Source organism: Falco peregrinus, chromosome Z, assembly GCF_023634155.1.
Source record: "Falco peregrinus isolate bFalPer1 chromosome Z, bFalPer1.pri, whole genome shotgun sequence".
NCBI lineage: Eukaryota > Metazoa > Chordata > Aves > Falconiformes > Falconidae > Falco > Falco peregrinus.
This window is the reverse complement of record NC_073739.1, coordinates 41,949,620-41,964,648: the sequence shown is the minus strand read 5'-3', so window position 1 is coordinate 41,964,648 and position 15,029 is coordinate 41,949,620. Positions and strand designations below refer to the sequence as shown.

At 40.0% G+C, this 15,029-nt stretch overlaps 1 protein-coding gene across 2 annotated transcripts in view; it reads left to right on the top strand.

The window, feature by feature from the left end:
• The window catches only part of NTRK2 (neurotrophic receptor tyrosine kinase 2), a 210,982-nt gene that overhangs the window by 17,615 nt on the left and 178,338 nt on the right, over positions 1–15,029 (top strand). For both annotated transcript variants that reach the window (XM_055791270.1, XM_055791269.1), the window contains exons 2-5: positions 751–825; positions 1,062–1,133; positions 8,063–8,131; positions 11,837–11,991. In XM_055791270.1, coding sequence (XP_055647245.1) covers positions 751–825; positions 1,062–1,133; positions 8,063–8,131; positions 11,837–11,991 — 371 coding nt within the window. The remainder of the gene's footprint in view (positions 1–750; positions 826–1,061; positions 1,134–8,062; positions 8,132–11,836; positions 11,992–15,029) is intronic.

Below are 15,029 nucleotides of genomic sequence, written 5' to 3'. Positions count from 1 at the left end.
ACCTGTAACACATTTTGATTTCAAGTCTGTGGGATGTCACTGGTTATTCATAGTTCTCACATGGGCATAATACAAAGGACTGGCTTGCATGCCCACATCCTTTTGGGATTCAGGCAGATATTCATGGTATGTGAGTGGACTCAGCTTTGGTCTACTGTGACATTTCCTCTTAATTTCTGCTTGTGTATGTAACATCATGAAGTACAGACTCCATTTCCTCAGTTTTCCCATTGCCACACGCTGCAGATAAAACTGAAGCTACTTTGTGGCATGGAGAAAATCAGTTTAACAAGTGATGAAGTTATCAACATGAGAGAAGAGGCTAGGGCAGTCTGATCCCTCCTCCTTGTAAATGGGGGTAACTCCACTGCCACCATTCAGGTTGGCCCTTTTGCTATTGCGAAAATCCATGAGGTAGGGAAGCGAGTCCTGGAAAGTGATGACACTGTAATACAGCTTTATGTACTGTGCCTTCAGGGTGACTTGCTTCCTTGATGAACAAGGCTTCATTTCCCCTGTGTAAAACCCAACTGTTTCTCCTCCAGCCCTGTCCCACAAAGTACCATTTAAATGATTTGGAATATTTTAAGGAGCACTTTTGTTCTATAAATGCTCTAACTAGACCTTAGTGTTAATGGCAGTAGGTCAGCAATCACTGCTGTCTTTCTGACATCAGTGCTTCAACTCTAAACAGTCAAAGCCATGGAAGGATCCACTTTCATACTTTTTTGTGTCTTGCTTTTTCAACAGTTACATCGCAAACCAGCGAAATTTAGAAAGTATCAATGACAATGAAGTTGGATTTTATGTTGGACTTAAAAATCTGTGAGTATGTGAGATGTATATTTTATAAATCTTTTTTTTCTTCATTTCTTTTATAGAAGCATATAAAGGCCTCATCAGAGTGTAGGCCTGACTTTTTGTGTTACAGAGGATAGTTGTAAATCTTGCAGTTCAGCCTTGTTGAGATTTCATCTGCACTCTTACTTTAACCATTATTATAAATTAAGAATTCCATTATAGTTAAACGAATATCCTAAGATTTTTATGTATTTTCACAGGACCGTGGTGGATTCAGGCTTAAGATTTGTGTCCCGTCAGGCATTTGTGAAAAACGTCAACCTACAGTACATGTGAGTAAGAATAGCATCTGCCTTCTAAATCAAAACGGCCCAATTTGTATTAATTTAAGTAATTGTTAATTTATTTTTCTCTTCTACCATTTACTTCATTAAAAATGTTTTAACTAGAGAGATTTGTAATGATCTTCTGTTGTTAATAGACCCTACATAAGACATGTATGGTAAGGAACTGGCAGAGCATAGGACATGCATGGTGGGGGACTGTCAGATCATAAGAACATAATGTGAGTTGGTAAAAAGACCATGGTTCATTGTCCTGGTCCTAACAATGGACTCTGGCTGTGTCTTCTGTGGTAAGTAGTGGCACAGAGTGTCTCTGTCAGCTGAGTGAGCTGTTGCCGAGGGTGTGATGTCCACATTATGCACCACACTCAGTGACAGGTTTGAGTAGCTCTAATCTGATTCCATGGGCTGAATGTGTTTTAGCAGCTACAGTGCAGTTAGGTGCATGCATGGAGCGCATCTAATGTAATTTCACCAGTGCATATGCCCAGAGACTGTGACATGACTATGCACGTAAGTCCTGGGGATGATCAGAAGATACACTTTGGAAGGTCACTTAAGATTTGAACTAATGCACCCAAAGCAGAATAGAAGAATGAGGTTACTTTCACACCCAAATGCAATTTGTGGTTCATGAACTTCAGGAGGCAGAGTTTGTGTCTGTGCAGCTTCTTGACTGTGTTTTTCTAGATTACTTACATTTTAGATTTAGCAAAGGCTGAACTGATCAAAGTTATTTATAAAAGTAGAAAGAAAAATAATCAGCTAAAATGAAAGGCTTTGTTTCTTTTTAGCGTAAGTACACGTCCCTGAAGGACCGCAGTGTCTTTTGGTGGGACAGAAATGGAGTAGCTCACTTTGCTACTTACATGGAAAACCATGGATCTAGCCCTACAAAACATTAAGATCATGTGAGAGGCTCAGTTCCTCACAGGAGCCCTGGTTTAGCCAAGTATTCAGGTGTGTGTTTCAGCCCATCTATCCTTGTTAGATATATTTAGCACTTAACTCCTTGCTTTTGTTAAAGTCCTAATGAGACTGGGAAGTCATAAGGCCAAGCCTTGGACTTGGAAGATGCTTTCTTGTAATAGGGAAGAACAGTTGAACGGAGAGCAGGGCTGATTGCTTTGCTAATGAAATTTAATAATTTCCTGCACCTGTGTTTTCCAAAGAATGGCAATTAATTCATGTAAGGAAGTGGACATGAATGTCTGTATCTGCCTAAACAGTAACTGCTCTCCTTGATGTGGAACAATCACTGGCAGAGTGTGAACAAGACCTTGTCAGCCTATTAGGCTTACATATTACTTCATATAGTCATTAAAAAAGTAAAGAGCTTTTAATATCATCAGGTAGTGATATAAGGGAGGTGTCTTCTAGTCTGAATTTGTGTGTTTACTTGTGTAACAATTTCTCAGTGAACTATGGTTGTAAAAGATGAAACTCCATAAAGCCAAGTGCATATGTGCTGGCTGTGGAAATGTGCAATAAGAACTTACTGGCTGAGAGGCACATTTGCACAGAAAGATCTAGTGGCTGTGCTGGGGCAGAATCTCAATATAATGCAGCAGAGCAAAGCGAATTCATTCTGGGATCAAAAGGAATTTTGTGTTAGATTTTTATACCGCTTCCCTGTTACTTGAGCTGCTGGGAAGGCATCTATCGGAATGCTATATATAGATTAGGACACTGAATCTACCCATCTTGGAAGCTATTACAGAGAAGAGCGACAGAGCTACAAGGAGCTTGTAAAGCAAATAATTTAAGGAGGCTCAGAGGCTGACTGAAGCAGGGTAAATAGATGTTTGGAAGATCTTCCTAGCTGTATGGGCAAGTAGACATGGAAAAAGATAACTGAGACAATTGGTGGGATCCTCTTGATAGGCTTTTTTTCCTGTTTCCTTAGGGAAATGGGTTTCATGCAGTCATGAAGTGTCTCTGTCCCAGGTGATTCTTCTAACCAAAACTGATACAGGTAAACAGGTTTTCTGAAAACTGACCATTGGACAGAACAGGGAGACCCTACTAGATTACCCACTTAAGGGGAAAAGTATCACTGTGTCTGTATGACCTGCTAGGCACTACAGAACCCATGTGGACAAGATGTCCTTAAAATACTTCAGCCAAGGGAAGAGTTTCAGCAGGAAGACACAGTCAAACGTGGAATATGGATCTGTTGGTAAGCAGGCTTTACTAGATCTGTAGTTCATGAAGCTGCTTGTTGAATTAGGCTGACTGACATCTGTTTGTTTGATGTACATGGAATCCTGATCCACAATACTTACATTATGGACCAAAAGCTTATCCAGTTTCATATTGTTTTTTCTTTTTGTGGGGATTTAGTAATGTTAACAGACACAGGATTAAGGATAAGCCCAGATAAGATGGAAGATACTAAGTGGCACCACCTCCTCTATATGTACATGACAAAGTAGTTAAGTATGCAGGCATTTTTTGCTGAGGCTGATCTATTATCCCTGAAAAAAAACCCAACAACATATGTTTATTTTCTCTGGCAGGTCTTGATGCACACTGAAATATTTCTGAAAGTCCTAGTGAATCACTGCTTGTTGTCATCAGCAATAAAACTGTTGACTGCACTGGGAATGAAGTGCAGCTCCTGTTGTGCTTGTGACAGTGAAAAGTATTAAGAGCTGAAATAGTTCCACTTTGCAAGAGTAACCTCTGGGTACAGGTCTTTTAGAAGTCTTGCATTTTACTTTGAAACAACAGTTTGTTACTGTCCCATAAAGAAAACAGAAACTCCAAACACTTCTGAAGACTGATGTTACTGTATAAGTTTTAATTTTGCTAGTGATATTATTACAGTTTATCTTCTATGAAAAATCTTTTTTATGTAGTTAAGGAGCTTTACTATATAGACATAATATGTATTTTATGAATCACACAAGAATATCAGATTTTAAGAAACTCATTAACACAAATTTCCTTAAGCATTTTTTTATCATTACCTTATCTTCTTGGCCAAACTTCTGTAGCCCAGATATCTTTCCAGAGTTATGTATAATGAGAAGATTTGAATAATAACATAAACCCCAGGAAAATAAATGCTCTAATAGATATTACTAAAATGTAATTAATAGGCTTGCTCATCTAACTCTGGTATTCTTATTGACCTTAGACTCAAATTAGTCAACAGTTGTATTTAACAAGCCAGTAAACAGTCCTAGTTTAGTAGTGCTGTAATTTCTAAGATTATCTGCTGCTAACGGTAATTTTAATAGACCTGTGTGATACACATGCATGCTATAGCATTAGTACCTTTAAACAAAAAAAAAATACATGACACAGCAAGTGGCTATTTCCAAAAATGTTAAAAAATAGCTACTGTTATATGCCAGGCTGTGTATAATTGCATCGCTAAACCACAGATTTGTGAGTGTAGAATATGTACAGCTCTAGGTATTAAGATGTGTTTGTATCTCTGCACTGTTCAGGTTTGGGATAAGGCAGACAAATGAAACCATTTGAGACCTTGCTACAGATTTTCCCTTGCTTGCACATTGGCCTGGCTCCAGCCATAGGTATAGCAGGCAGTGGAGAGAGGCTGAGCATAGCAAAATGGCCATTTCTTGACCTTTTCCCCTAGTTCTCCTTAGATCTGTTCTCTCCTCTTCCTTCTTCCCTCTTCTTGCCAGGAGTGCTATATGTGGTAGAGCTGTGCCCATATTGCTAGCTATGTGAGTATTTACGCAGTTTCTCAGGCTGCTTTTGCATTTCTCACATAGCCACAGGTTGCGTTTAGCTGAATTAGGGCTAGCAAGTTTAAGGTGAGCTTGATACTTGCATGTAAATCATGGGCTCGCTTTGGACTGAATTTGGGTCTTCTCCTTAGGTATAGCTTTGGAGTCAGGCTCTGTACTCCAGACTTTTGGGTTTTTTGAATAAAATATCCAAAATATGGATCTTCTTGGGGCTGCTCGCCATGATCTTTTTATGTGTCGTTGAATTGGGCAACTAATTTATGTTATGTCTTTCCATGGAAGTGGAAGTGTGGTCCTTAATTACTCTGGAATAAGCCTGGTAGTGATTTTTTCACTTAACAGGAATTAAAGAGACTGCAGCAGGCATCTCTATAAACAATATAAAGTGCTCTAGTTTATGAGAACTACATTTGCTGTCACAGTATTGTTTAAGGTGATAAATCTGTAACAGTGATCTGAAAAATTTCTGTTGAATTACTTGTCAACTTGGAAAAACCTTAAAGCACTAAACTACATGAGAGAAAAGGCTACAGTCTTGGAAGCACTGAAAGGTTTCAACCCATGATCAAGAATAGAGGCACAGGAATTTTTAATTACTCCTCTTACTGTTCTTACTTCCTTTTCCTGGTGCATATCAAGCACAATGGGTAAAAATGTGAAGAGATAATTAATACTATCAGGGTGCTTTTGGTTTTTGAAAATTTGAGTTGTTAAAAACAAGATAATGACTCTCTGTTCTTTTGATAGTTTTATTTAAATTATCAGTCCCATTTTTTCACTGGCTCACGTGGAGTCATTGCTACCTGCACCTGCACAAAGTGTTCAGAAAGTAACATACCTGGTGAAATTTGGGCAGTAAATTTGGCTATTCTGCTGCCTAAAGTTTGCAATAATCCTCCAAAAGCAATGACTGGCCTGAAGCTAAATGACAAGAAGATACGGCTATGGCAGCACCTGCTTCTTGCAGTCTGTTGTCTGATCGAGCTCATAGCTCTGAGGCAGGCAGTTCAGCACCTCACAAAGAGATGGTGTGAGTTAGATGACCATGAGTAAGCTGAGGAAGGAAACATGTAAGCAGCCAGGAGGAAACCCTTAGGAAAGCTGGAACTTCAGTCCTGCGCATGAAGTAGGTGGGCTGTTACATCCATTCTGAGTTGCTAATAGTCAAGTGTCTCCCAGAATCAGTCTTTATGTTTTTAATATAGGCTTGAAAATTTTATTTAAAGGTGTTACTTTCTTAAAACGAAAAAGAGAGAAGTACTATCTCAGAGGATGGCTGGGGTCTTACGTGAGATGTTTGTGGTCCGTTTTCAGATTTGTACTGTGATACTGTTAAGAAGTTGTTGGTGGTAGAGGGTTTCAAATCCCCTTTGATTTGCCTTTGTCTGGAATCAGAGTTGGAGTCTGGCTGTCCTATTAGGCTTCCAGGGAAGATCACACAAAATCAAATGGCCTCAGCTGGACAAAGATTTCCGTGAGGAACCCACTGTCTGATGGTTAGGGAGTTCTCCTGATATGGAGGAGCAGGGTCCTATGCTGTCTGGAAACCATGAGTCAAACCTGGCCATCACATGACCTGGAATATGTTGCTTCCCAGTAGAGTAGGGAGTGGCATGGGCACCTGTCTGCAGGTAAAGCCCGCTGTTTATCTGGTTGTCTTTTGGGAAAGGTGGGATTTAATTGATGTACAGGTCAGAAAAGCAGGTGCATGCCTCATTTTGTAATACCACAGGGGCATCTGCATGTGCTCATGTGTTGCTTGGCCATGTCAGAACTGGAGGGGTCCTCCTACATGGCAAGTGAAAAGGGATGGAGTTTGGTGTGCTTCACATTGCCTTGGCGCTGGAGACGGAAGCCCAGGTCCTTAAGAGGAGTCAACTTCTTCCTTTCAACCTCCCAACGTGTGGCTTATATGTATTAGGGAAAAAATCATAGTGTCAGTTTTTACTTAAACATGACTTCCGTCCTGGGTGCAAATTGTACTTTTATTTTGATATATCTGATCAGGGTCCATGAGATGTTTCCACCAGCACCTACCACAGGGAAGTCCAGTTCACCTGACTAATGTAACAGTGGCTCATCTGTTTTGTTCTCACACATCAGGACCAGTCAATTTATAAACTTCAGGCTGTTGTTTGCCAGAAGGCATCAAGAAGGAAGTACAGGAAATAAAATCTCTTAAAGATTCTCTTCTAAGCATTTGTGGAAGAACCAACTTGTAATTTCTCTGAAAATTATCTTGTCCTTGGAGATCAAGGATTGAAAGTTCGGGAAGTAAACACTGTGTTCTTTAGTCAGAGTGGGGAAAAAAAAAAAAAAGATATTTAATCCCTGGTTTTAAATGCAATCCAACTTTAACTGTAGAGCCCCTGTGGCACCTCTATAATACTGCATGAAACTGGTGGTATTTTGGCTCATCACATTGGTTTGCACTGTATGCTGGCAGTTACACAGTTTACTGCTCTCACTATCTTTTTAACTGGTGGACTGGTAAGACTGTATAAAAGCAGCATTATTTCACTTTGGGGTGGAGAAGGCAATTTTGTCAGTCTGGGAGGGGAGGAGTATTTCTGATGCAGGTGAACATTTCTTTGCTCCGCGTAATGGGAGAGGACCTTTCACTTAATTACCACTGGAAACCATAAATGCTTAATTGACATAAAAAAGCCTAATATAGGCATTTTACAGTTTTCCTTTTGATCTTCCACGTGGGTGCATATTGTATATGCAATTTGAAAAGAATAACTAAAAGGCTCTGATGTGGATGTGTGCTAGCATGCAAAGAGGGCTTATGTGAGTACAGAGTTTGGTGCAGCATCAAAGAAAGGGATCCACCCATTTCACTTATGAATAAATTGAGCATGTAATTAACACCTGGACTTTACAAAATACTTTTGAAACACAATTAAATCTGCTGCTTTTCTGCAATGAACAGAAGTGCTAAAAGTGAAAATACTGATCCTCGCTGAGTTTGATTTTGAGTGTATTTGACTTTATATGCAGACTGGATTCAAACCCTTGAAACCCATCAAATCATAAACCAAAGCTGAGCACCATTTCTTTACAATGGAAGTCAAAAGAATAAGGGCTTTTTAGAGCTGGTTTGAGTTCTTAATGTTTTTTTAAGAGACGCAAACTATTTCAGTGCAAGAAGAAGCAATTCTAATTCGTTCAATCTTTCTTTTTCCACAGCAATTTATCCAGAAACAAACTCTCAAGTTTGTCCAAGAAGCCTTTTCGCCATCTGGGTTTGTCTGATCTGTAAGTTGTCATTTCTTAAAATAAAGCTTATTTTTGGCTGGAATGGAAGAACAAGACTTTGAAGTTTGTTCTGTTGAAGGTAGAGGTCCACTGATGGTTAGAAATGAAATTCTGATCCAAAGAAAGCAGCAATGCTAAATGCTTAAATGCAGAGAAACTTTAATTCCAGGGCTTCAAGAAGGTCAAGTATATCTTTTAAAACAATGTAGAGGTCAAAATAGCCTCTTCCCTTCAGCTTTAAAATATTTTATTCTGAGATGACTTAACACAAAACTGGTGTTTGTATTAAGTATGTGATCTAGTGAAAATACAACCTTCTACAGATCTTCAAATGAAGCCTGTCTCTCGTATTCTTATATTGGCCCTGCAGCTGCTATGCTTATGGTGGGCTATTGAAGAATATTTTTATTTTCTCAAATTCTTTGAGTTACATTGTGCTTTATATAGTCATTTGGTAATGAAGCATTGTTAAACATGTATTTGCTGATTGTTTCAATACTGCATTTTATCATCTGTTCCATCAAGCAAAATTTCTGTATTAGTATACATTGCAAAATTTTGGTCATCTTGTGCATTCTTTGCTAATATGTGGGACTACAGAAGGCCTGCAGGAGCTTTGGGAGGGCAGGGGCTGCGGAGGAGGGGGAGATTGCTCTCCAGGACCTCATAGCACAGTCAGAAGTTGTCCAAAATGCTGATCCCAGTATTGCAACACCAGCCTTCCAATCTCCAACCTTTTCGGGTAAACTTTGATATGTGAGAAATGAGAAAAGAAAATCCCAGTGCCACAGAAAGAGGTTATGCCCCTTAGGTATGTTTTGTTGATGATTAAGTTGGTATAATCATTTTCTTTACAGCCCAGGGAACATTGCTCACTGGAATTTTCTTTCATAACTTGGCGGTTGCTGAGCACTCCGATGGAGAGACTGGCTAGCTGCTGTATGCCCTGCATAGATGTGTTGGTTCTGAAGTCCCTGTTTCTTCATTGGCTGTATCTGGTCCCTGTGAAAAAGCCATTGTTAGTGTGTACTTGGCTGTAGGTTCTATATTTTGTAGTTGTGACCTCAAAAAAATAGGTACAGGACTCAGACTGGTGCACAGTGTTAAGCTTGAGGTTCTCCAATTTTTTTCTGAGCTGTTACTGGAGAAATGGACTAATTTTTGCCCCTGTCCCCAGGCTGCAAATTTAAGTGTGAGCATGCTTCAGGAAGCATGCAAAAAAGGAAATAACTGCAGTTTTGAAGGCATACTCTGCTCCCAGTTTCTTGGAGTTTGTCTGCTGCCAGTAACATGCTTATTTGGAAGGAGAAATCAAGTCAGTCTTGAATCTGTCCATCTCAGGTGAACAGCTTTTTGGCCATGGATAGAGTGAGTGCTTACAAACATTTTGAAGGAGAACAGTGTGTGTTGCTAATGTTTCTCAAGAAATTGGTTTGCTCCTGGGCAGAAACATAAATACAAAAGGATTTGGGACAGAGAGAATCAAATGTTACAAATACGTGACAAGAATTATGGAAATGAAGTTTAATGAAGCAAAGAAATAGCACTTAGAGGCAAAACAACTGGCTGATGTGAATCAGGAGTGAATATATTCATGTTTTTAATACAAGTTAAACAGTGCCCGTACAGTGTTCTGGTAGTAAAAGCAGGGGAAGGATACTGGGAGTGAGGCAGACATGGGAAAAATGGATGGTGTGAAGGTTACACTGAGTGGTATTTGAGGTATGGAGGCAATGTGTGATGAGGGACAGGTTGAGAGAGAGGGAGGGAGGGAGGGGTGGATACAAAATTGAGGTGGAGTGTCGTGGGCTTGGGAAACAGTTGGAGTGTAGGGATAGAAGAACTAAAGTTATGCGAGTAGAGACTGCAATGAAGTGAGGTAAACAGACGTGGGGGAAGTGAGGGAAAGAAACCAGAGGGGAAAAATCAGAGCTTGAAGAGAGAAAAAACAGTGATAAAATGGAATAATTCTGTTGGTAAGTGGCTAGAATACATAGGTGGAGTATCAGAAAGACGGGTCTTGGAAGGGGAATCAGAGAGGAGACTGGTGCCATAAAAGGCTTCTGAGGAACTTCCTCTAAATCTGACGAACAAGTGTCCTGTTGTTAGCACTCTTGTAAATTAAAACATAAAGGGATGAAAAGTTCAGGATAGGGTGAAGTAGGAGATATTCACCAGGCATGTAGAGAAGGAGATGCCACTTTGAAAGGCTGCTTCTTTTAGAACAAATTGTAGCTGCAGCTGTAAAGTTACAGTGAACAAGATAAAGACTTGTAATTTGCTCTTACTAGGTCATAATTCTTTCTTTCACACAAGTGTATGTGGAGGGCCATCATGACTCAATCCAGCATCCTGCCTGTGATGTGCCTAACTCCCTTGGTGTGTGTGACACAAAATAAAACAGTGGAAGAAAAGGACTGCTCAGCCACTGATCAAGGCAAATTTCTCTGTTACAGGGAGCTTATATGATGAAACAGGAGATGGGAACTAAATCCTGCTGGTTTTGGAAATGAATGCTGTAGGTTTTGACCCAAGGGATCCTAATGTTCATATTCTGTGTCTTGCACAAGCAATTCTGTGGTGGTGTTAAAAGTCCAACAGATTACTTCTGTGAATACAGATTGCTCCTTCAGAGAGTTGCAAGAATGATCCCTACAGCTGTTAATCCTCAAAGAGCTACGGATGGCTTTTGGGGGAACAGGTTACAGCTTTCATAAGCTGAGTTTTTCCTGATTTGCACACTTCATATCCTCAGGAGGCATTTATGAACATAGATTCTGTGAGCAACCTGAATTCTGTACATCAAAAATACCCATGAAATTTTGTTAAGAACAATTGTTCTTGTAATGAGATGCCTTGAACAGTCACTTGCACATGCTTTATTGGATCTCATTTATGCCTGTAAGAGAAAAAAGTAATGCTGGGTCACTTCTTACTTAGACATTGGCATGTTTCTGTTCATATTTTACTTGGGTATTATTGCATTACGTTGTTGTGTAGTTTCGTTGAATTTTAAAACTAGAATTTGGTAAGTTTGTTAACCTGTGGTTTAAAATCCATGCAGCATACTGTATAGCTAGGTGGTGTAGTTCTGTTTCAGGGCCGTTTTTTCCATTTTCTTTATTTTTTTTTAATGACGTTACCTAAGGTTTTACTATGCGATTTTCTAGAGTGCTGTCGTGGATGAATTTTGAAGGGTTTTTTTATGATTGGAGTTTGTTATAGTGTGCTTATAATCCGTGACTGTTTGATTCTATGAAGAATTTACTACCTCACAGCAGTAAACCATTTCTAGTATGATCTCTCTGAGGTAGCTGAACAGAGTCAAGTGTAGAAGGGAGGAATTACTATCTCTGCTTGACTCTTATGAAATAAGATGGAACTTGATGGAAAGCCCAGTTGTCCACGTGCTCCTGATTTACGCTGGTGAATTGGATATAGTAGTTGAGCCTGCTGTTTTAGTGTCTCCAATCTATGACAGTCTGGATTCCTGGTGCAAGGAGAGCTTCACTCTCTACATGGGAATGGTTATCTGCTTGCAGCTTGCGTTGTATTGAGGTTACTAAAGTTGCATTCCTTCTTCTTAACTAAAGGGTTCAACTTCTACTTGTATGCAGCTGAGTGTTTGGAGTCCCCCTGCCACCATGTTTTTCTATATGCATGATACATTCTGCATTCTAAATAAATTGGGTTTTTTTGCTATAGGATACTGGTGGACAATCCGTTTAAGTGTTCCTGTGAAATTATGTGGATCAAGAAATTCCAAGAGACCAAGTTTTACACAGAAACTCAGGATTTATATTGCACAGATGACAACAACAAGAGGACAACCTTGCTGGATATGAAGGTCCCAAACTGCGGTAATACCCTTAACATAAACTTGCTGCTAAATTATTGTGAAGCAGGAAAAACAAACGTGTTTTTTTACAAGATACCTTTCAGGATGACAACAGTACTGCTAAAGGAAAATGTTTCAGTGGAGATATTAACCACTCAGTGGTCTTTCACCACACATGGAATAATTCTGGGAGCCTCACATGACGTTTTGGGTTTTTTTTGTTTTCCTTGATTCTTTAAGAATGTACCATTATTCAAGTGCAGGAAAACAAGACACATTCTAGAAAACTCACAAGAATTATATAAAATGCATGTTCCTTTGTAAAATGAAACAGTTGTGATTTGAAGCTCAATAGACACAAAATTTTACTCCCTTGAATTTTTTTTCCCAGGTGTTTATTGTTAATGAAATCTTTCTTTTATTTAAAAAATACTAACCCTAGTGGTAGGACCATAGGAAGAAAATTCAGAACTTCCTGCTAACAGAGACAAATTAGCAGTAGCTCTGTTCTTCACATAGGTAAAACTCATCTGACTTGATTTTTAAAGGCTATGCAAAAGAGTCATAACAACCTTATTTTTGTATCATTTTGCAGCATATTGCTTTAGTTTTTTATGGATCTGGAGACAGTGGGAAAATGATGTAACAATAAGGCCATCTCCCTAATTTTTTTGTATATATGTTTGATGCCTGTATATGGTCCTGGGACAGCTGGTGAAAGGTTTCACCTGCCAGTTGAAGAGATTTTTCATCCTCTGTGTACGAGTGACAGAAGCTGGCTGTTTCTGACATGACGTGAGACCTGCTGGAGTCTGGAGTTTCCTTTGCAGAGTGGGGAGCTGAGGTGCCCAGCAGCAGGCAGGCAAAAAGGAAAGGGAGCAAGGGTATCCTCATGGAGGGCTGATTTGGACTGGGAAAGCTATAACTGAAGGTGGATAGCAGGAGGAACACAAACCGATACATTTTCTCCTTCCACCTTTGCTTGTTGAGTGTCCTTTTCTCCACTGTCTATACGGAGGCTGCGAAACACTCTGATAGCAGCTGCCAGCAAGGAGCAGCCATGGAGGAGACCTGCTGCAGACCCAACATGTGTGGTGTTTAATGGCAGTAATGTTTTATGGCCATGTATCATGCTGTTGGTCTTGTGTCCAGCTTCCTGCTGGAGCTAGGGATCGTGGTGTATTCATAATAAAAATGATGCTGGTGTCTGGTGTGACCAAATAAAACCCCAACCTGTGTGAGCTGCAGGATCTGATTAACCTGAAGTGGGGGATGATACCAGACTGAGCTAAATGGCCCCAGCTGTCTGCTCCAGCTGGATGGAAGATTATTTTGCTGGGTGTGGAAGGGTCACCTGATGCACTGAGATCAGTAAGTACAAACCAGGAACTCCAGCATAGCCTTTTGTACCATTCTTGGCTGGCACATTGAGAAGGTACTAGGTAACTGGGATTTTCCTTTGAAAACTTGTGATGTTAAATACCTAGAATTAAACTAATGAGACATTATTTCATTCTTCTGAGTTCTTGACTATCTGTAGTCACAACAGACTTGTCTCTGACTCTTGATGCTGTGTACGTGCATGTGTGTACATCCTGTGGGCATACATCCACACATCCTGTGGGCATATCTGGACTAAAATGCTTGCCGTAACAAGGGAAGGTGGTACTTCCAACTAGAGGAGGAAGAGGAGGAGAAAAGGTGAATATGTGCAGCATTCAGATTGGAATTTGCAGTATGTGGAATTTGCATATGGGAAACGTGCATTTTGCTGAAGATCTGTGTGGATGTCCGCACATGCCTGCACATTATTTATGTTAGTTTAGAGGGTCCAAATATCACAAAACTTGATCTGTGTTAGTTTATGTGAGTTTATAGGATCCAAGTATCACGAAACTTTGTTAGTTTATGTTATTTTACAGGGTCCAAATATCACAAAACTTTACATAATTGGGTTAGGTTTTTTTTTTTTTCTTTTCTTTTAGTGAGTCTTTCCCCTTGATGTACCTTTTTCCAAAAGAACCAATGCAGGGCATAGGTTTTTAAAAAAGATGACAACACAGCCTTATCTTAGGCACAGAACAGAGAATCCCAGGTGAAGGGGAATGACTGTCTTGGTGAGCATGGGTGTTGCAAAAGGAGTGGTTTAGGTCAGGTCGCTTAAAGAATTACCATCAAAGAGCATGAGTGAAATAGGTTTAGCATGAATTTGTGGAAATGTGATTGCACAAGATTTGATGGCAGTGTTCACTCTGTTACTTATTATATATGAAGTAAATGCATAGATATAAATTGAATTGAAATCATGTCAGAATAGAGCTGGAAATAGTTTTTAAAGATCAAAGGCATAGAAGGGTAAAGGAGATCCTTCCATTGAGTCACAAGTTTTAGAGTGGACCTCTTTGCTTTTTAAACTCTTACAGAGTTTAGGCGCGGCTAAGTTCAGTCCGAGTCTCAGAATTGGACAATGATTTGTATCTAAGGGGGGGGGGGTAGAGGGGGTGGGCGGGGGGGGGGATGGAGGGGATGGAGGAGGAGAGAGAGAATTTTTTCACAATTGAAGATTATCCATAGGATTTTAGGAGCAAAGCAAATCAATAAGATTTGTTTTAAATCACAAAAATAACCTACCTACTTCAAGCTTGCAATGCATATTATGGCAAAGGTATACAAGTTAAAATTCATACCTAATGCCTTTTGCATTCCTCAGTGGTCAAAAGGTTGAGCCTTGAGGTTATCAGCCCAGGCCCCGTCACTGGCTTTCTGCAGTGGTCCTCTGAGCATCACAGACATAGGGGTTTGCGAGCTCTGAGCGGTGTCCCGCTCAGAGGAAGATGCTGGTTGCAGCTGTGGTCTAGGAGAGCTCAGAAGGGTCTCACTTTAGGACCCCTGTTTATAAGGCTGTGAATTGATTGGCTTTAGTCATCAGTAAATTTCCATCTCGGCCGCAAACTGAGTGGGTAACTTTTCAAAAATTCCAAGAACAATGTTGTTCCACTGGGGTTATCACTCAGGCTACAGTCTGGGCAGGAGCATTCTGGGGTTGTCAGGGGATAACTG